The following is a 24,256-nucleotide window of genomic DNA, read 5'->3' as shown; positions in this document are numbered from 1 at the left end:
ATATGCACGACTGTAATGCCCCCTCCCCACATTTACCCAATTTCACCGGTCTATCAGGGTAAACATGAGAAGAAGATTTATTATGACATGACCAAACCTCCAAGCTTCAGTTATGGAAGTGGGGTTGACAACTGAGACTTACTAACCACAAACTAACATCCTACAAGGCTTACAAGACACTCAAGAGCCAAATAACTACCCCAGGTGACCAAACCCTGAGTTGGATAACTTTTTCAGTGACCTAGACTGCTAAGAGCATGAAAAATCCTACATGAGTGTGGTTGTGACCCTCCAACCACATGCACAAGCCTACATGAGTGCGTTTGTAGCTTAAAATCCTCAGTTTAGAGGGTGTGGTCCCAAGGTCTGAGCCACAATTCCAGGCCAACCTCTAGACCATTGCCCACAAGTTCCTAAGACTTTCTTGAATGATAAGTAACTTAATGACAATGCTAATCATATGGAACTTGAACAAGGATTTGACCTAACCAAGCCCAACCATGATAGTCATTTCATCAAACATATGGTGAACATGTAAGCTATAGGTCATGAATGCATATCCAAACATAGGAGTCTGAAACTTATGTGTGAATCACCAAGAAGGTCTAATGCTCTCTCATAATAACTGTAATAACACTTGTTAGCCCATGCATTCATTTACCATCATATACTTATCAACTCTTGAACAAAGCCATAACTAGAGCACATTACAAATCCATGCTTATGACTAGCATATAACCAGATTACTAACCATGACATAACAACAAACAAATCATCATAATAACAAGTACAAGTGCTCATAGAATACCATAGGAAAATAGCTCTTATTAAGTGATGCAAAAGCCATCCAAGTTAGGGACTTCCATGTACCACCCGACCATATATTGGGTTGATACAAATATTTATTTTAGCCAATCAACCTCGTGCCATATTCCAAGCATGAATATGGGAACTCAAGACATAAATAACTATGGCTTCCCAGAGATTAAACCGCCTCCACCCTCAAGCTTCTGCAATCTTGCCAAAATTGGTTGAGAGGTTACTAATCCCAAAACAAGCTTGGATGCCTTAGAGTTTCTTCACCATTACCTTTGAGGAATTTTCCTATCTCCACCCACCTATTGATGGATTCTCGTAGATTAAACAAACTCCACCCCCAACCCTTGGGAATTTTTCTGAGACCAGCTCACTTGGCTCCAAAACCTTCTAGCAATCCAAAGCCCAACCAAAAAATAAACCCATCACACCATGACTATTCGGAAATGGCAAGGGAAGGTTGAAACCATTGTCATACCAGAAAAAACCCATGCCAATGATAGAAAAAAGAACCAAATACGCAAATGCATGTACCATGCATTCAAAATCCATCCAAGAAATCACACATGCAACCTGATACTTGAAAATCCTCCCGCTGAAGTTGCTTGATCCAACCTTCCTTGCTTGTCCTTTTCTTTCCTTGTCCTTCCTTTGTCTTCCTTGTATTTCCTTTGCTTGCTTGCTTTCTCCTCTTGGTGCTCTTCTCTCTCTCTGAAACTAATTCCAAAGAAAAACTGATAAAAGGCCCCAAACTGATCCTCTGATTCCTTTTTATTATTGATGTCTCTAATTTCATCATTTTCCTTAATTTTCCTTCTCATGCAAATTTGTGACCCTTCACCTTCCTTTTCTCCTGTTTTCCTTTATTTTCATAAATAAATGCCAATTAATGTCTTTTTACCTTTTCCAATGCCTTTTCCATTTTCCTTAGCCATAATAAACCGAAGTGGCACCCACTAGGACATTTTCCCCACCATTCAGCTTGGAATATGTGCCCCATTTCCTTTTTTACATGAGAAATCAACCATGGGTTATTACAAACCCCTCCCCCTTGGAGGAACACCATCCTCGGTGTTCTATGACACCTATGACCAACAAACCGCTGAAAACAAAACATACTACCCATGGAGATTTATAACACAACCCATTGCAGTATTTACAATGACCACTGCTAAAAACATGACAATCATACCGTTTACTGGAGATTTATAACACAACTCGTTGTGGTGTTTAGAATCACAACCACATATACTTATGCACATTTGCTTCAACCAAAAAATAATCATATTTTCTATGGATCTTTATAAATCCAGCTCGATACAATATTCACAATAAGATACACATATATACATATGCACATTTTCTCTAACCAACAAATAAAAGGATACGATGCTTACATCTGCAACAAGGGAATCTAGAGGCTCACACCTCCACCCTTAAGTAATACCAGGATTTACCCCCTTCCCAGGATGATTAGATATTGATCCAGGACCTTAATGATATCTCAAATTTAAAAGTGTTCGAAATAGTTTCAAACATAAACGATCGGATAGCTCTCGTCTTCCTGATTCTGGCGCCATGAACGGTTCGAAAAACCGATACCGTATGAAGGAGTTATCACAATTTGAAAAAAGTCTATAAATTGTAATTTCCAAGAATAAATTGATTTTTGGGAAATATTAAATAATGAATATTCCATGGAATATTCCCTGGAATATTCCTTTTGGCTAACCAATCAAGAGCTGACATGTGTCAAGCTCAGAGGCTGCCACGTGGCCCTGGAATGGTATGGTAAAATTTGTTGGGGTTCGACAAAATCGAACCTGTGACCTCCGGCAAGAAAAACCAGCGCGCTACCATCTCCGCTACCGTGTTTTTTAACAAGTTAGGGTCAAATGTTTTATTTAAAGTGTAACTAGTTGCGGTTTTGGGGTTAGGGCTGCCAGTAGTCTTACCCACCAGTGGAGACCTGTTCACATGTCTGAGATAACCGTCATTTGCCAACAAACTGCCAGCTCAACCATCTATCCCCTAACCACCAATTGAAACCCGTCAAATGCGCGCCAATAGTTATGGTCACCTCCAATGGTTAGTTTGGCAGAGTGCTAAAAAAGGCAGATTTTTCCAAATTAACTTCAGTTAAGTGTAGTTAACCAAAATTAGTGGAGGATCTTTAGGGGAAACTACCTAAAGGCACTCCAGAAGCAGTTTTCGATGTAAGAGAGTGAAACAAGAGGCTATCTAGGCTAATTGAAGCCTTCTGAAGCCAATGGAATAGTCCAGGGAAGCTGAAGAAGCCATCTTCAAGGAGATTTTCATTCAGGGAGATTTTGGAGCTCAGGGCCACTAGGGGTTGGAGGCAGTTGCAGGAGCTACCAGTACTTGTTCTCAGCGAAACAACAGTCATTCCTGACTGTAATGAACCTTATAAATCCATTGCAAGGGTTTACAGAAGCATATGGAGACTTCTAAAGGCCGATATGCTATAGGGAAGTTTCATGCAACCCATTGCCAACCGTGGAGGAAGGTCTAGATTGGGGATGCAGTGCTCATTTTGAGAAAATGAACAGTCTATTGTTGATGTCTAATATGTGTTGGAGACATTAGAAGAGGTTTCAGTGATAGTTGAAGAATTCTAAAGGAGTTAGTGCCATCAAGAATCTCAGGGAAGCTCAATGCACCGATTAAAGGAATCAAGTCTAAGGGATCTTAGATCTGTTTGCAGAGTGATGACAGCCATGACAAGGATATAGATGGTTTTCTAAGCTCATTGGTTTAGTTCAGTAGCCTTTGGAGTTGAGTGTGGAACTTGTAAAAGAAACTTTTCAATAATCCCAAAGAGCCAAGTCAAGATGACAAAAGCTCAAGGAGACGTAGACAACGACATTCGGGTGAACTCCTAGATTAAATTTGTTGTTATGTGTTGATGTTTATTTGCTGCATTATATGGTTGTTATGTGTTTTTAATATCAACAGAAACAAATCGACTTAAAGCACTTAAACAATTAAAAACAAACAAAGGCATACACCTGTTTCAAGTACTTAATGCCGAAATTGTCAACATAAGCTAGATCATATATTTGTAAGCTTTGGAGTGGGAGGTTCTTGTAAGCATAACAAGTTGCTAAACCCTCATTTCAAATCACATGAAGTCCAAAATCCACTACCAAAGCCAAACCTGCATCCAAAGTCTTGTTAGTCTATAATTGTCATTGATGAAAATATAAGCACTCTTGATGGATGTTGCACTATCGGATGACTATACTTGATGACACTTGATGAGCACTATTGGATGACCATACTTGATTAAATGGATGACTATACTTGATGAGCATTGTTGAAGGACTTGATGACATAGATTTGGAGGGCACTCTTATTTTCAAGAACAGTCACAAAGAAAAATATTTTTTGTCACCTTGGAGGCATCCTATCACAATGGATCACTCACCATCTTGCAGAGGACTCTTTCCTCTTTCCAATGAGCCCTCACTCAGCTCCTAACTCCAAATACTCTAAGAGAAATCGATTTTTGAAGGTCATATATCCTATTTTTGCAGTCTAGCCAACCTATACCTTGTCTCTCAAATCAGCCTCCCTCCATAGGTCACGTCCCTTCACTTCAAAGTAAACTTCCATATATATTGGAACTCGGATCTTCATTTCACAGTCATCGAATTCGGTCATCTTGTTTCAGAGAAACACATACAATTCACAACTCGTGAACTTGAAGGAAAAAAGATAAAATATCTTGAAGTCGAGGTAAATATTTTGATTGGGTTAGGAAAAGGGAAAGATCATTTGATATCTGAAGCAAGACAAGGACTCAGACACCAGGGTCCAGCATTAAATAAAAACTTGTGATGACATAAAATCTCATGGGTTGTCATCTCCTCAACTCAGATTTATTGTACTGGTGTGAAGACTAATGTGGCTCGGATTGGAGGACTGATTTCAAACCTTTTATCATTGCAATAAGAAAGATACCTATAGGGATGCAGACCCTTTACTATTGCAACCTCAAATAAGAATTTGGAGCCTCAAACATTCTTGGGTGGCTACCTGTCCCTTTGTTTTTCGGTCTATGGAAACTTGCTTCACTTATAGCAGTTCGGATCTAGCTCAGACAGATTTGTGAAGAGGCTCGAATTTGCACACCTAAGCCCTTAGACCTGTGGAGGAGGCTCAAATTTGTGGAGAGGCTATACCTCAGTAATTTTAGGAACTCTTTCATATAGGGCTCGAAATAGTTTGGAGAGATCGGATCTCTTGCAGGCAGCTACAAGCACGATCTAAGACATCAACATACCCTCGGACCTATTATCTGAATAGTAGTACTTGTTTTACACTTGACTGCGGCTCATATATGTGAAGTACCTATGGAGAAGGCCTAAGGATCATTTCTGTAGTTGTATATGTGTGTGTGTGCACGCGCTAGACCAATAAAGTCCAAAATTTACATTCTTGGACCATATTTTGATTGTTGCATTATTGACTCATAACTAGAACTTCTAGATGTGAAAGAATATTCGAGACTATCAGTGAAATAGATAGGTACAACACCAAGAATAGCATCTTAGATACAGTTCAACACTTTGAGGGTTCAGTGATTCAGTGACTATGGTGGCATCACCAAGCTTACCGTAAAGGCATATGCAATCAACCTTGAAGTGAAGATTAAGAACCTTGGATAACAAAAGCACTAACTATTTTGGAGCTATTGGACATGTGAAGCATTGAACAGTGCAGAATCTTATGAAGATATTCAAGTAAGTAAATTATTCATTTTTATTAAGAAGACTAAAGGGTTGGTGCCCTAAGGATTGGAGCCTCTAAAAATTAGGTTGGAGCCTTGAGAAGGATAGGTTTGGAGCCCTAGAGGTTAGACCCTCACAAAAGTCCAAGTTGTTTCTTAGAAACATGTTGGAGCTTGGAAGATTGATGGGTTGGTGCCCTCAAACATCATTGTACTCAAATTTTTGTAAAAGAGGATTGGTGTCCTCACTTGTTTATAATAAAATCCTTATTTTTTTATTATTATTATAATTGTTAATAATCTTAACTAGTAAACATAACAATTGAAAATAAATATTGATTCACCCCCTCTCGGAATTTCCAACCTATCAAGCGCTACAATCCTTGCGCTACATGTTCTCTCAGTAAATAGTTATCAATTCGTTGTTCTAGGGCACAGTCCCAATCTACTTCTGATTCCATCTGGCAATGCTAATGACCAAACAAATTCATTCCCTGACCTTCCCTTCTATGTTACACAGTTCCTCAGGAAATTTGTTCCCCCCTTCCATTCATTCACTCACCTTCCATGTTCCCTGGCATTGTAATGCCCTACTTAATCTTATCATGCAAATTTTATTAGTGTTTAAATCACCTGAAAATATTGACTTATAATTATCAAGAAATATTGGTGCATACCTACATTTGTGAAACTGTAATTTTATTTAAATTTTATTATTGTTATTATTCAATTTCCAACTTGTCTTCTCAAATTTAAATTTGGATAGGGTATGTTCTCCTTCCATTTATTCCAAATTAAATATCTGTATCCCAAGGTGTCTTCTCAAAATCTACTTAGGAGAAGATATGGTCTTCTCCAATTAATTTCAAATTAAATATTCATATCTTATCCCCAAAATGTCATCTCAAATCTACTTGAACAAGATATGGTAAAAAGTCAAGGATACTAAATGAAAGGATGAGGGGGTAGTCATGGCATTAATGATAGGTGGTTGAGGTGGATGGGAGGAAGAGACATAAAAGGGGAAGGATTATGAGAGGAGAGGGGGGATCCTTGGTCTTGGTTTTGGTTTTGGTTTTGTTTTGGAGGATTTTGATTTGGAGGAGGGATGTGGAGAAAGAGGAGGGAGATCAAACTTGGATCTGGAGAGTGTTTGTTAAACTTGGACATGCTACATCTGGTTGAACTTGGGCTCAAAGGGCTAGGGCACCTATGGAGGTTCCCTGGGCTAGGAAATACTTCCTAGTTGGTTGGGAGGAAAATTTAGTCAAGTAGTCAAGAGGAGCATCCCAACAGAGTCAAGAACTCGGGAGCATCTTAACTAAGCTATTGGAACACATATTCCTTCGTTTATTGATTACTTATGTAAATGGTTGCAATGAAATCCTTACTTATTTAATTTGTGGTAAACAAATTTTAATGGTATATTATCATCAAATAAATGTTTAGATAGAAATAAGTTATTTCCCATATTATTGTGTTTAAAATTAGAGAAATTTAGTTTTTAGTTAGAGGACCCTAGGAGGGAGCCTCACACGTGGTATCAAAGTGAGGTTCAAAATCTGAGGCCTAACAATGGCTCTCCTTCATCTAAGCAGTCGTGAGTAGGGGTATCTATTTTGCCAAGTGCTTAGGACCTTCACCTTACCCCAACCACAATAACAGGTTTGTTTACTCAGGTGCACTAGCTCACAAGGGTAAACATGCTACTGGGGTGATTTGAACTGTGGTGGAGAAAATAACAACACCCTGCTTTACCAATCAACTCAGCCCCTATTGACATCTTTTCTTTATTAAACTGTAGCTACCATATCGTATTGGTCCTAATCCTCCTTTACACCCTTGTAAAATGGTTGGAAAGCGCCCAAACCAGTCAACAATTTTCTTTAAATCCTTCTATGCTTCAAGAAACTTTGTACGAGTCAATTCTATTATAGTTGTGTTTTCCAATAGCTGCACAAGCAGCATCAGATAAACACCTAGCGTCCAAACTTGTGTTTCCGAACAGAAACACTCATATCTTTTGTCTCTCTCAAAGCATAACCACACTTCTTACATGTTAGTCCCTCTCCTTTCCTGGTTGCATTAGTGACACTTTTCACATGATCATCACAGAAGCAAATCTTGCAACGCAAGCATGTATATATTCCAAGACAATTGCAAGACAAGCAATGAAAAGTATCACTATTAAGATGTTGGCAAGAAGCTTGATGCTCAAATTGATCATCCTCACACAACCATTGATCACATGAAAAACATCGGAACATCCTCCCACCATGATCCCAAAGAGTCCTTTCACATTCAACACATGTTGCATCAGTTAGACGACATGTACAACAATGAGTTTTGAGGCAACGTTTCGAGTGGCATATGAATGCTTCACAGAAATCACATATGCTGCCAACCATGTTCATTCTTATGACATTACAGCCAGGATGACGAACGACGCAGTCAGATCCAGCTGCCATACATTTGGTCTTGCTGCATTGAGCACAGGAAGGGATTTTAGGAATGGAGCCGCAGAAGTAGCAGAAGGCCCTGTTCTTGGGGGGTTGGTGGCAAAAATTGCAAGTATAGAGAGCATTGCATGGATGTTTGCCCAAATCAATCTGGAATTGCTGTTGGGAAATGGCCTTCTGCCTCGCCCTCTGATTCTCTGCCTTCTTTCTGGCTCCCGTCTTCCGCTTTGGCATGTTTCTTTCTGACGAATCTCCTCTCAAAGCTCGTCTCAAAAATCTGGTGTGCTATGAAATATTTGATTGTTTTGGCTCTTGTTTATTCCCTTGTGACAGATGCTATATAGTTTATGTTCTGTTTGGTGATGTGCTATGAAGCCTTTGATTGTTTTGTTTCTAGTTTATTCCTTTCTATCAGATGTTATATAAACTTGGTTCTGTCTGGAGTATATAGATAGTGGAATAAACCCAGACATTTTGCCACTTTTGTGTTAGCGAAATGAAACCATGAAATTCAGGGTATGTTTCTGACGCTTAGGGTGCAATCAGTCTCCTCCAAAGAACACATGGTTCCTAGTATTGACTTCAATACAGCTGCATCCTGGTTTTTTTTATCAAGCCCTTGCCTCTCACCATTGTTCTGACCTTTGCTACATCATCCCATCTGCCTGCAACAACAAAGCTTTGAGATATCTGTAGTTAATATATTTATTGAAACAAAAATAAAATGTAAGCCACTTTCCCCCCTTCCTATATTACTAATAAGAACAAGGTAAATACACAGATCATTCTTCCAACTTATCTGGAGTGTTATCTTAAAAGCTTGTATGAACCGGCATTGTTGTTCAAGCACTTTGCTTTGCAACGTTCAATATACATGGGTGAGTATGTGAGGAAAATGTTCTCCAAACGTTTTCTGAATGAGGAAGAAAAAAAATGGAACTTGAGAGAGTCATTGCAGAGAAAGATATTGCCTTGACCTTTGCTCAAAAAGAAATTGAAAATCAGACAAATGAAAAAGTTCTACTCAAAGAATGTCTTGAACAGAAGGAAGTATCACTTGAGTGGGCATTGATGCATATAAAGGAAAAAGAGAAACAAAAAGAGTTCTTTGAGGCAAAGGTGCAAAAGCTTGAGGATTGCATAACAGACTTAGAAATGAATCAAAAGTAGAGAGAAATGCAAATTAGCAAGGTATATTAGGAATGTCATGGATGCATCTTTGAAGTTTGAAGAAACAACATTGGAAAAACTCCATCACAACTTCCTAAGGTTGAAAGAAGTTGAGCGACAACTGGTCACACTTAGTGGGCTAGTCAATTCGTTTGCGGTAAGGGAGTCACACTATAGGAAAATGTGTGACAGAAGATATTGCAATCTCCAGAAAGCTGAGGAAGAGGTGGATTTGTTGGGAGATGAGGTTGAAAACGTTTTAAGCTTGTTGGGGAAAGTGTATATTGTACTTAACCACTATGCACCTGTATTGCAACATTATCCAGGGGTAAGAGTACATATGTAACCACTGGGATTTTCTTGTCATTATCTTATAGCATAAATATTTCAAGTTAATATCTAAAATGACAAGGGAATCTTTCAGTGAAATAGTTCAAGGCTGCTCTTGTGGTGTGTGGTATACTAACCAGAAATGAAGGGAAAGACTTGAGAGAACAAAATTACCCACTTTTAGGAAACTTGTTGGCATTGAATGACAAAACTTCTAGGAATTGAGTTTTTCTTTATACTTAGACAACCAAGAATTATTTGGATCCATTAGGGGCATATGAATGGTTGAACTTTCCTTTGTTACTATTAGTATTGATAAGTTTGTTAATCAATTTAATCATTCTAATTAGGTTAGCGATTTATTTAAATTGATATGAATATTAAGATTGTTTAAAGTGAAATCTAATTTTCTGTTTTGAGATTTGACTTCATCATTGGTCTGTACTGCTTCTAGGAAAGATAAAGTGCTCGATTTGATGATGATGCTATTCATGTTTAACATCATTCCTAACAGTTGAATGTTTAACAGTTATACAATTATGGAGGTGCTTCTGTAAGATAGCACCCCCATTGATTTTGGTAGAGTACTTGTGCAATATGAATATGAGAATGTTCCAGAAAGTAATGAACATAGACATATGCTACTGTAACAACCTTTATAGTGATAGTATATACCATTTGCAGGTATGCCTTTTCCTCAAGGATTGGAAGAACTATTTTAGATTTTACCTGCATCCTTTAGCTGGTACAGTTTGGCTCTGTTTTGGGCTTCTGATACCTTTATTAGATCACTGGTGTTGCTTGTATTAGGTCGGGTTTATTGTCCTAGTTAGCAGACATTAATCAAAGGGCTCGTCATGAGTGCTTGCCACACCTAGCTAAATTTTTTCGCTACCTGCTTCAACTTTCATTCTATTAGCAACTATTGCTGACCATTCCTAAGAAGGAAGCAATTTTGTAGATAACTTGATCTAAGGTTCTTTCCCTATCTCTAATAGTTTCCTCAAGCATCATTTTCTCCTTCCCTGCTTCTTCCAAATCATTTGAGGCTGCACTTGTACAATTTTTATTTTCTTGAACAGCTCCCTCCAGCAAAACAACTTGCTTCTTCAGCTCCTCCTGTTCGTTTGTCAATAAATTCAAGACTCTCTCTTTTTGTTGTGTTAGAGTTTCAAGCATACTATTTTGTTCCTTTAGCTCTTGGCATCCTTTCAGGGATTGCTGCAACAAATCTTGCTGCTTTTTATATTCATTTTCCTTCTCTTCTAGCTGTTTCTCCCTCAAAATAATTTGCTGCTTCTGATCTTCTTTTTCCTTCAGAGCTAAACTCAAAGTCCTCTCTTTGTCCCAAATAATATCTTCAAGCATATTCTTCTACTCCCTCAGCTCTACAGATTCTTTAATGGCCAAATTTAAGGACATAGTGTGGTCCTTGATAGTCTCTTCCACACAAATTCTCAGTATGTCTATTTCATTCTTGTTTGTTGCTTTGATATCTTCCTTCTCATTTTCTAATTCTTCTATCTACACCAATAAGTAACCTTCTCTTGATGACTGTTCTAATCCTATACCATCAAATAACTCTTTGGATTCCTTTTCTTCCCCTGCAATGAGCTCCAGCATACTTCTATTATCATCTTGCAATTCATCCTCCAACTCAGAAGTAATTGCAGACTCCTCATCTGAAAATATTCTTGACACCACCAATTGTTCATTCCCCTTAATAAATTCATCTAATTTTTTAGTCGTATAACCAAGCTTTCTTTGAGTGCAGCTATCTCTCTGCCATTGCTCTTTCTCTCAAGCATTGCCTCTTAAGCCTGTAAATCTCTTCTGTTTTTTCAGATAGGAGTATCTCTTTATCTCTTCTCAAAGCAACCACCACCCTTATATAATGGGATATTAGTTTCTCTTTTGACATGCTTTTCAATGGTGACTCTAGAATAATATCTGTAGTCTCTACAGAGAAATTGTCTGACAGATATGGGTCTCTAGTAACATGGCCTTCAACAATCTTTGTTGTCCCATTAATGGTAGAATTGTCCTCCTGCATTGCCCAAATGTTTCTCTGAACATTGATTATGTCTTATTTATTCCCTTCTGCAAGAAAAGATGGCAAACAAATGGCATTGGAATTCCTACTCAACGTTTTTGCTGACATCTCAAATTTCAATAGTTCTAGCTCTTGATGAGAACTAGAAATCTGATTTTCTATTATCAACTTTTCCCTGTAACATTTGGACTGAGGCAAGGAAAAATCCAGAGAATTTTTTTGTATCTGATCTTCCCACAAGATCATTAAGCATTACCTGATGTTCAGTTTCTCCCCTCTTTGTACAATCTCTGACAACATGCAATGTCTGCAGCAATTCATCATTCTGCCTCTGAAAAGTTGACATTCTGCCTTTGTCCATCTTTTTCTAAAAGAATTCTTTCCAAGTCCTCAATCTGTTTTTTCTGCCTTTCAATGAAAGTCGTTCTTGCAAAACCTTGTTGCTAATTGAGAAGCAAATTGACTCATTTCCCATTTATATGTTATCGAGATCCTCAAGTAAGGTTAAATTTAAGCTTTTGTTTCAAGTGACTGATGTATGTGTTTTAACTTTTCCATACCTTTATTTTTATGTGAAAGACAATCCTGCTCTCCTTCCATTCAAATGTATTTCATAGGATTTCTATATGTCAATGGTCTTGTTACAAGTATAACCCAATATCTACTACCTGGGAGGATGCAAAGACTATATGTCACAATTACCCGTCACTTTTGACCATTTATGATGTCCATTTTGACTTAGATAGCTACCTATGCTAAGGCTCTATTTACAGTTCCATGTTATTTATTTATGAACGCTATGTAATATTGATGCATTTAGTTGGACAAGTGAAACTACTTATATAAATCATTAGATGGATTAGGTATTGATGATTGAAATGTTTGATGTATGACCTAATGTATGACTTACTTGGTTATGATTTATCTAGTGCATGACTTATCAAAGTTATTATTGTTTCATGCATGGCTTAAGTGGATATGATTTATCCAATGAATGACTTAGTGAAATTATGATTTATCTAATGTAAGATTTATTTCCAGTATGAACTACAAAATTGACACATGGATACTAGACTTAATAATATGATGTTTAAGATCACGTATCTATATCTATTTTGTTGTTATATATATATATATATATATATATATATATATATATATATATATATATATATATATATATATATATATATATATATATATGCATGGATGAGAACTAACCTACAGATTGGAAAGAACTATATGATAACCAAGATCTACTCTTCCAATGTGGAAGGTCAAAACATCCAATGAGGAATGGTATGATGTACATTGTTCTATTACATTTGGTATCTACTTGATATGCACTCTTATGGCATGGGTAAAATTTAAATGGCAGGTGACAAGTCTACCTGACTAGATTATTCGATGACAAGTATCTAACCAACATTGTAGTGTGATACATATTAGGGTGTTGAACCTAGCGTAAGGAGGGGTGGAGGTATTTCCCACCGTGTAACCTCCAAACTGGGAATTGTGGGAGGGCACTGATGGACACGCTCGCCTAGACGTGTGATGACGATTGCCAATTGGTTTTGACCCTAACGGAAGGAGGGGTGGAGGTATTTCCCACCGTGTAACCTCCAAACCTGGAATTGTGGGAGGGCAGTGATGGACCCGCTCCCCTAGACGTGTGATGACAATTTCCAGTTGCCTATTGGGGAAGTTAGGTTGACATAGTCGATGCTTCTGCCATATTGGTTTTATCAGTGGTTAGATTGGTATAGCCGATGCCATAGTATATAACATCAGAGGATGGATAGGGTGGGATCGAAAGTAGGTTAGGAAGGATAGGAGGATATAGATTAGTTGGAGACTCTTGATGGGAGGTGGTATCATTGCCTGACTTATTAAATTTTACTACTATAACTCTCTCTCTATTTTGTTATGCCTTATTGTCAAAATGCTTTCGAACTCCTTGTATCTTTTTCACTCTAACTTCGGGATGAAGTTTTCTGTAGGAGGGGTATATGCAATGCCCTACTTAATCTTATCATGCAAATTTTATTAGTGTTTAAATCACCTAAAAATATTGACTTATAATTATCAAGAAATATTGGTGCATACCTACATTTGTGAAACTGTAATTTTATTTACTGATATAAATTTTATTATTGTTATTATTCAATTCCCAACTTATCTTCTCAAATTTAAATTTGGATAGGATATGGTCTCCTTCCATTTATTCCAAATTAAATATCCATATCCAAGGTGTCTTCTCAAAATCTACTTGGGAGAAGATATGGTCTTCTCCAATTAATTTCCAAATTAAATATTCATATCTTATCCCCAAAATGTCATCTCAAATCTACTTGAACAAGATATGGTAAGAAAAGTAAAGGATACTAAATGAAAGGATGAGGGGATATTCATGGCATTAATGATAGGTGGTTGAGGTGGATGGGAGGAAGAGACATAAAAGGGGAAGGATGATGAGAGGAGAGGGGGGATCCTTGGTCTTGGTTTTGGTTTTGGTTTTGTTTTGGAGGATTTTGATTTGGAGGAGGGATGTGGAGAAAGAGGAGGGATATCAAATTTGGATCTGGAAAGTGTTTATTAAACTTGGACACACTACATCTGGTTAGACTTGGGCTCGAAGGCTAGGGAACCTGTGGAGGTTCCTTGGGCTAGGAAATACTTCCTAGTTGGCTGGGAGGCAAATTTAGTCGGGTAGTCAAGAGGATCATCCTAACAAAATCAGGAGCATATCAACTAAGCTATTGGAACAAGTATTCCTCTGTTTATTGATTACTTATGTAAATGGTTGCAATGAAATTATTACTTATTTAATTTGTGGTAAACAAATTTTAATGGTATATTATCATCAAATAAATTTTTAGATAGAAATAAGTTATTTCCCATATTATTGTGTTTAAAATTAGAGAAATTTAGTTTTTAGTTAGAGGACACTAGGAGGGAGCCTCACAATCATCCCCTTCTTTGCTACATAGTCTCTCGGGAAAATCCATCGCTTGGCAAGTTTTCCTCGCATCAGAAGGTCCAAAAACCAAGGCATATCATTGCCTCAAAACCATCATACCAGTCATAACATCCCCATGGAAAGCAATGGAAACTATTGGGTACCAGTGTCTCACAATGGCCCTATTCCTGAATGCTTTACCAACATATTGTTGCATATTCCATTTACTTTTGTTGTTGCTGCTAATTCTTGCAGTCAATTTCAATCACCTAAACTGGGCATTTCCTTGCTTTCTTGTAGCAAACAAATAATTTCCATTAGAATAAAAAGGAATTCAAATAAATTCAAATCATACCTCATTTGTGGCCAATCACTAAGGCACACTTGCAATTGTGTTCACTTCCTGTCACAAAAAATCAAACTGGCTCTTTGATCAAATCATCATGTATAAACATATCACATCCTTAGCTCAAAACACAACCATCATAAATCATAATCATAAATCACATGCCACCATCATAAATCAAAAGCATGGATCACATGGATAATTCAAAAATAAAATAAAATATTGATACTTATCTTTTTGAATGGCTCTTTGCTTCTGCCTTTCCATACACACACTGAATTGGTTGCCAAACCTGATAAGCACCCATATCCTTCTCTTCACTTTAACCATGTATACACACTCGTTTGGTTTTCCAAATCCAACAAGCACCCAATGCCTTCTCTTTTCTTTAACCATGTATACACACTGGTTTGGTTTTCCAAACCCAATAAGCACCCAGTGCCTTCTCTTCTCTTCAAGCAACAAGAGAATCCAGAAACTAAACCGCCTCCTCCCTAAATACCAACAACAAGGGTATCCAGAGACTAAACTGCCTCAACCCTCAATATTAGCAACAAGGGCATCTAGATACTAAACTACCCCAACCCTTAATATCAACAACAAGGGCATATAGAGACTAAATCGCCTCAACCCTCAATATCAACAACAAGGGCCCAATTAGTCCCACACTTGCTTGTCCCATCACATTGTACAACACATACACATACACATACACAATGTATAACACAAAACATACACCTACACCTGGTGTACAACACAATAAATATACATACACATCATATAATACAACGAATACACAATACCCGTAACATAGTACCACATATAAACAACACAACGTGTATGAAATGTACGCAATACCACGTGTACATAGCACCACCTACACAACGTGTACACAATGCCACCTACACAACGTGTACACAACACCACCTACACGACTTGTACATAATACCACATGTACACAACATCGCATGTACAACATGCACACAATGCCACATGTATACAGTACCACATGTATAACATGCACACAACACCAAATATACACAGTATCACATGTACAAAATGCACACAACACCTCATGTACACAACACCGCATGTAAAACATGCACACAACACCACATGTACACGACACCGCATGTACAACATGCACACAAAACCACATGTACACAACACTTCATGTACAACATGTACACAATACCACATGCACACAATAGTAGTACTACACACCCAACGACCATACTGTCTCTACCAAACAACCTTGCTTCTAATGTCTTTCCACTATCCATGCTTGTTCCAGCATGCTGCATATCCCTGTGCTTTTGTTCTGCTGATGTATCCTTCAACATTGCCTGTCCATAACATAAGCATAGACATAGTATAAGGACATAATATCAAATCATATCCACATGATACCAACCTCATAGATCTTCCAGGGCAATTCTTCCCACTTGATTCTGCATAATGTCAGGAACTTCTTCATGATATTCACTTGCATAAGCAATCATTCCTCCACAAGAATGATCCCTGACAACCCTGTCCGATAATGACATACATATATACATATAATACATTGACATAAAACGATCATGATCCCTGACACCCTATCAGACAATGGCATATATATATATATATATATATATATATATATATATATATATATATATATATAATCACAACATAATTACCAGTACTTATAAGGTCAAGGTTAAGATAACTCACTTTATCTGTGCACAACTTGCACAACATCAAGGATAATAGTTCCCAAATAAACCAAGGCAGTTTATGCCTCAAATCCATTTACTTTACCTTTCTTGTTACCTTTCTTATGATTATCCTACCATCGTCCATTTACCCCAATGGACCCAACCAATACAACTAGTTTTCATATTCTTACCTTCAACGACCCTTATACATGCACCGACCTTCATCTGGGTCCTACATTACCTGTTGAGTTTCATTCAACGCTCCCCAAGCTCCATTAACTTTCATCTTTCCCAAACTAATTCTTAAGACCCTCAAAACATAAAAGGTAAGAACAAGAAAACCATAAAAACCAATCGGCATGGCCATGCACCAGACACAATCAAAACCACAAATCAAGCATAAACAAATCACAAAGTATAGAACACACCAAACTAACAACAACACCATGACTCAATCTCATGGGTTCCCAATGCTTCCAAGGGAAAGCTCAACCTTAGCCTTCTTCAATATTTCATGGCAGTCTCTTTTTCCATGCAATCCCCTACATCATACTGCCATAAACACAAAAGTGATAGTGCATAAATAAACAAAATAATATATTGATTACCTTACCTTGTTGTACCCAACACACTGACCTGTAACTAAACACGTACATATATCATCTCTCAAGGGAATCCAATTCCTTGACGAATCCAACCATGACTGGAACCAACTGTTATACCTATCAAATACATGTTCATGAGTATAGCACATATCCACATAATGTCAGACAAAATCAAGGTTAAGAAGACTTCTTAGATTCATGTAAAGCACTTATTTGTTTGGAATTGTAGTTTTCAAACATAGCCAAAATAATTCTCGCCCAATTCCTTTCTTTTAACTTTTTCCTTGCAATAATTGAGTCTTGTTATGCGCTATCACATCACCCAATTGTTAGTTATATAAAAAAATAAATTGTTACCTTGTCATGCTAATACCAAGCATGTTGCCCTACAACTGTTCACACACGTCAGTCACTTGTTCCAAATATCAAGACATCATGTCTATTAATTTGAAATGAGACTTTACCAAGACTAACATCCATGTCATAACCAATTCACAGTTATTAGTCATAATACTACAACTAGCACCCACTTTCACTCAAGTGCATATCAGTTGTCTCAGCACATATTGTGTTAGTACAACTGTCTTATAACAAGTTCATTCCTTCTTGCAATATTATAGACACATACTCATATCATGCAATTAATCAAACATTTAAGCAACCTATAAACATAACATGTTAGATAAACAAAATATACGACATAATCAAACTCATACCTCAATGTATCTCAGGGGAGGCTATCACATATGCACACGCTAGTCTAGATTAGTACGACACAATAATATAAGTATATTGACTCATACCTCAATATCATAACCATAACCATCTACATAGGCCAATCCAAATTAGCACAATATATATAACATCAATATCTTAGTTCCAATGACCATAATAATCATGCATATGACCACAATTCATATAACAACAAGTTAACTACCATGCATGATTAACCGATGCACGTGCATATGACTGCATTGATTACTAACATCTATCACGCATGTAACCTAAACAATAATAGAATGGAAGACATCTATATAACCATAATGCATATAAAAACCATTAACCATCATACCTGCATGCCTAACATACAAACCTGTATGATGATATGCTATTACCCCGAGGTCCAATGCTGCAACCTCGCTCAAATAATTTGTGTTTCCTACTCCATCTCAGCCAACATATCAACATCATAACATACCAACAACATCATGATGACACAAACTGAAAACAATGATCTCATGCATGAAAACCATAACCATGACAATGCATGCATAACAACACGCATTTAGCTCATCCAGTCAAAGTACTTGAACCATGCTTTGATACCAATCTGTAACGTCCCCTCCCCACATTTACCCAATTTCACCAGTCTACTAGAGTAAACATGAGATGAAGAGTTATTATGACATGACCCCAACTCCAATCTTCAATTATGGATGTGGGGCCGATAATTGAGATTTATTGACTACAAAATTACATCCTACAATGCTTACAAGACTCTCGGGAGCCAAAGGACCACCCTAGGTGACCAAACCCTAAGTTGGATAGCCTTTTCAGTGACCTAGACTCCCAACCGCATGCACAAACCTGCATGAGTGTGGTTGTGACCCTTTAACCGCATGCACAAGCCTGCATGAGTGTGGTTGTGACCCTTAACTGCATGCACAAGCCTACCTAAGTGTGGTTGTAGCACAAAATCCTCAGTTCAGAAGGTGCGGTCCTGAGATCTGAGCCACAATTCTAGGCCAGCCTCTAGACCATTGCCCATAACTTCCTAAGATTTTGCAAAATGATAATTAACATAATGACAATGCTAATCATACAAAAATTGAAGCATTTGACCTAACCAAGCCCAACCATGATAGTCATTTCGTCAAACATATGGTGAACATGTAACTACATGTAATGAATGCATATCTGAACATAGGAGTCCGAAACTAATATGAGAATCACCAAGAAGGTGTAATGCTCTCTCATAATAGTTGCAATAACACTTGTTATCCCATGCATTCATTAACCATCATATACTTATCAAATCCTAAACAAAGTCATAGCTAGAGCACATTACAAATCCATGATTATAGCCAACATATAACTAGATTACTAACCAGGACATACCAACCATCAATTCGTCATAAGAAAGTACAAGTGCTCATAGAATACAATAGGAAAATAATTCTTATTCACTGATGCAAAATCCAACCAAGTTAGGGAATTCCATGCACCACTCGACCATAGATTGGGTTGAACCAAATCTTTCTTTCAACCAATCACCCTCGTGCCATATTCCAAGCATGAATGTGGGAACTCAAGACATAAACAACCAGGGATACTCGGAGATTAAACCACCTTCACCCTTAGGCTACTATGATCCCACCAAAACCGATCAAGAGATAACTAAGCCCAAAACAAGCTTGAATGCCTCAGAGTTTCTTCACCACTACCTCTAGAAATTTTCTTGTCTCCACCCAACTGTTGAGGGCTTCCCAGAGATTAAACCACCTCCACCCCCAATCCTTGGGAATTTTCCTGAGACCACCTCACCTAGTTTGAAAACCTTCTAACAATCCAAAGCTCAACCAAAAAATAACCCCATCACACCATGGTTATTTGGAAATGGCAAGGCAAGGTTGAAACCACTGTCACACTAGGAAAAACATATGTCAATGACAACAAAAAAACCAAATACACAAATGAATGTACCATGCATTCACAAACCAACTAGGAAATCACACATGGAATCTGTTACCTACAAATCCTCCTACTGGAGTTGTTTGATCCAACCTTCCTTTCTTGTCCTTTTATTTCCTTGTCCTTCCTTTGCCTTCCTTATCTTTCATTTGCTAGCTTTCTTTCTCCTCTTGGTGCTCTTCTCTCTCTCTCTCTCTCTAACTAATTCCAAAGCAAAACTGATAAAAGGTCCCAAACTAATCCTTGTTGAAAAATGTAACTAGGTTCAACCTTCATAATGACATATGTAATTGTGATTTTATGTAATTTATGAAAAGAAGAAAAATAAAATTATTATTGTAATGCTTGTCTCATGGGTCTCATGAGCAAGGAATTTTATTCTTAGTAATGGCTTCCATTGTGAGCCTTTAGGTTTTGTCATATAGTCATAAAGGTCAATTTGAGTCAATGTCATGTATGAAGGATACTTATTGGGCATGTTGCAATTTTGTATAAGTCATTAAAATTATAAGCAAGACCTCCAATACCAAGCAAAAGTATCTTCCTCAAGTCATCTCAAGATGAAAATAAGATTATCTCCAAAAGGCATGTCGAACTAGTCTCCAAATCATGTAGGCTAATTTACATGGGAAAACTACTATTTATAAGCAGCTCTACTTTCATCCTAGACATTGAATTCAGTTATGTATCTAAAATACATTAAGAGGTGCAAGAAAGAGAGATAGAAGCCTCTCATCCAGCACAAGAAGAAGGAGGAGAATATGAGTATTTTGGCACTGTTTTGGTTACCTTTTCCTCGCATGTGCGACATGTATTAATGGTTTTGTAGTATGGTTTCCTTAGTCAGCGAAGAAGCCAAGAAGAATATATCTTTATTAGCGTACATGCTAACCGAAGTGACAAGATTGAGTCTCCTAGTCAAGCGAAGAAGGAAGATATCTCCAAATAGCTCACACATGCAAATTTCAAGGGTACCGATAGGCTAAGAATTGCAAATCTGTGGAAGAGACCGAAATTTCATAAGTGAAGACAATTTTACTTGCATTGACCAAAGAAGGAGGAAAGTGCAATAAGTTTGATTCAAGAAGGATCTCATAATAACTTTGTGTCTTTGTCTTGGAGAGGCAAATAGGTCAAGAGTCTTGGTCTTTGTATTTGTCAATTGGATTCTTTATAAGAAGAATAATTTGTTCAGGTTTTCCTCTCAAGTGGGAGAGGTTTTGACCCTGGTTGATAGCCTATATTCAGTGTCTATTGTCTCTTTATGGTTTATGAATTGGTAGTTGTTTGATGAAGAATAACATTATAACAATATAAGTAAAATAAGATCCTAATCTAAGAAGTAAAAAGCACTCACAAGAAGTTATCAATAGAAGAGAAATCACCTAATTGATATGCCCTAGATTTCTCAACATGGTTTTAGAGCTAAGGTGACAAATTCAAGGAAAGGCATCTTATTAAGGGACACTCAAGGATCAATCTCGAGGAAGGCATCAATGCAAAGATCATCTTGAAGTCAAGATCTACAAAGGAAGCATCATAACCCTAGATCAAAAAAGAAGTCTACAAAGAAGTATTGGGATCATCATCAAGAAAAGAAGGCTAAAACCCTACCTCTATTCAAGAGATCTACGAATCAAGGTAAGATTGAAGTTTATTCATCCAAGAAAATCACTTCAAGATCAAGATCAAATCATCATCAATCAAAAGGAGCATTCTTAGGATCTTCTCTCAATCATTTTGAAGTTGAAGTATCTTAAAGACTATTCATCCAAAGGAAGCTAGATCAAAAGATGTTATCATCAAGGTTCTAAGGAAATATCTCTCTTGTTGAAGCAAGATTCCTACCATTGAAGACATCATCAAGAAGTCGTCATCAATATTCATCAACAAAGACTCCACCATCAAAGGATTCAAAGGGATCTCCCTCATTGTGGGATCAAGGATCATTATTGAAGAAAACTATCTTCATAAAGGAGAAGTTTTCTATTCTAAATATCATCATCAACATCAAGGAAGCAACAAGGAGAAAGAACATCCTATCAAGTAAGTATATTTATGTCCACATCTGAATCTGTCAATATGTCTTTTTGTAAGGAAAGCAACAAATTGGTTGGGGCTTCAAACTATCTTGCTTGGAAGAAAAGGATAGATTTGAATCTCATCGAAAATGAGGTGATGGAACATGTCAAAGGGTCTATCACAAAACCAGGAAAAGAAGATGCTCAAGCTATTGTAAATTACATGAAAGGGGAACTTAGGGCTCAAAGGATTCTTATAGAATCCATCCATGATCCTCTCATCCCATATGTATCAAAACTCAAAACTTCAAGAGAAATATATGACAAAGTAGTAGAGTTGTATTCTAGAAGCACTGCTGAAGAAGTCATCTAATTAAGGAAATAACTCTACAAGATTAATATGTCAAGGGAAGATGGAATAGCCTCATGCTTTATGAGGATATCAGGGATCCAGGATCAACTACAAGATTTGGGAGAAGTCATGTCTAATAGAGAAATGACTACAATTGTACGAAATGCACTACCTGAGGAGTAACTTTACTTCAAGTATTTATGTGAAGAAAGAAACTACTCCATTCTAGGATCTATGGTAACTGTGCAATATTGAAGAATCTAGACTAAAGGCAAAATTTGTTGTGGGAGCAGGTGAGCACAATCAAGCTTATGCTTCAATGACAAGAAGAAAGGAAAAATTTGGGAAGTCTGGTTCTCAGAAAAAGAAAAGGGACATGACCAAGATTCAATGTTATGGGTGTAAAAAATATGGGCACTACAAAAGAGATTGTCCTAAAATAAAAAGGACAATAATAAAAGAGGTAGAGAAGAAGCCCATATCACTGAAGAAGTGGAGGAAATTGAAAATAAGAAGTCCAAGAATGAGGAAGTAAAATATCTATACTATGACTAAGATAGTTCTCCTCACCTAAGTTCTTTTCAAGTTCCTAAGTATTATGTTGTAAGATATGGCTATCATGATTCACTAAGAAAAATGATGGGATGCATCATGGCATCATAGAAGCATTGAAAGCAAGAGCTAATAACATTATTATAAAGGAGCATGAAAGATAGTTGAAATTGGAATCTATGGCAGCCAACTATGGAAGGATATAGCTCTTAGGAACCTAATTACATAAGTGGAACTTATGGAAAGGATAAAGGTTATCCAAGTCAAAGCTCATCATACATCAGTCAAAAGGAAACATCTGCTAGATGGGGATACTCTAGATCCTCAATATTCTCTGATGGAATCTTCATCGATTAGTTCACCGATCAAGAGAGAAAGCAAGTGTTTCATCAAATAAATCCAACTTAGGGAATTCATGGGATTATGGTATGATGACATAAGAGATAAAGCAGATCAAGGGATTGAAGTTATTTCAATCAAGGAAGTTGCTGAAGAAAGTCTAGGTGACATAAAGCAAAATGAGGTATGTATGCTTACATTCGTTATTGTAGATTCATGTCACATGGTTGTAGGTAACATGGATCAATGCTCTATCTTGAGATCATAATCAAAAGGAAGGATCTCCTCCTTCGAAGGGATGCAGGAATGCATGAATTACACATTCACTAGATGAAATAACCATAATATGTCCTCATATGTAATATGAGGTGGTTGAAATTAATTGGAGGAACTCTGATTGGAAGTTCCTGGGAATGGAATGTGTAAAAGAAAGGAAGGAAGAGATCGTGGAATATGCAACCATGGTAAAGGCAATCAACATCCGAGAAACCAAGAGATCTCACTAGGATATCTCCAAGAAAGATATGTAGACTCTGATGAAGTATGAAAAATAAAGACATCAAAAAGGTAATTTTGATTTAATGTTCAGTTCTTTATTTTTGAACAATATCTGGATGGGCTTATGCAGGGTTGCCGAGGGAGGAGTTATGGATGTTTTCCACCACTGTTGACCATGTAGCAACAAGCAAGTTCCTTCATGAAACATGGCATGGAAGTAGGAAACATGGCAAGAAGGAAGGCCATATATGGACTGATGGATCACTTTTCGATGATGACATGACTAACTCATGGATGAAAGTGATGGATTGTCTATGCCCTATGAAGAAGTCCTAAAGATGAAGACTCCTGAATAACAAAAAGAATTCCATGACATCGTGAAGAGGAATTCTTCAAGCAGTTGGTTGTCCCGTCATCTCCACTCGAGGAGATGTTGTAGGTCCCTAGTTAAGAGGGAGCCTAGAAACAAGTTTCTTACTTGGAAGAAACTTGGAAGCAAAAAAAAATTAATCCAAGAGGGAGCTTAGGTACATTCCTTCTGTAGGAATGAGTACATTCCTTTATTGGAATGTATATTTCTTCCCTAAATAAGAGGGAGAGATAGACACATCA

At 37.3% G+C, this 24,256-nt stretch overlaps 1 protein-coding gene and 1 pseudogene across 1 annotated transcript; one reads left to right on the top strand and one right to left on the bottom strand.

Annotated features, from left to right (window-relative positions):
• Positions 1-7,548: 7,548 nt before the first annotated feature.
• LOC149237684 (uncharacterized) lies at positions 7,549-8,269 on the bottom strand. Its single transcript, XM_089366856.1, has one exon. It carries the CDS (start codon positions 8,260-8,262, stop codon positions 7,549-7,551), a length of 714 nt encoding a protein of 237 aa, XP_089222982.1. The 5' UTR covers positions 8,263-8,269.
• A 633-nt stretch (positions 8,270-8,902) lies between these two features.
• Positions 8,903-9,544, top strand: LOC149237683 (WPP domain-associated protein-like; annotated as a pseudogene).
• The last annotated feature ends 14,712 nt before the right edge of the window (positions 9,545-24,256 follow it).

This window comes from Pinus tabuliformis, chromosome 8 (assembly GCF_031772625.1).
Source record: "Pinus tabuliformis cultivar Carrire ecotype Pingquan chromosome 8, CPIR1, whole genome shotgun sequence".
NCBI classification, from domain to species: domain Eukaryota; kingdom Viridiplantae; phylum Streptophyta; class Pinopsida; order Pinales; family Pinaceae; genus Pinus; species Pinus tabuliformis.
This window is presented reverse-complemented; position numbering and strand designations above follow the sequence as displayed.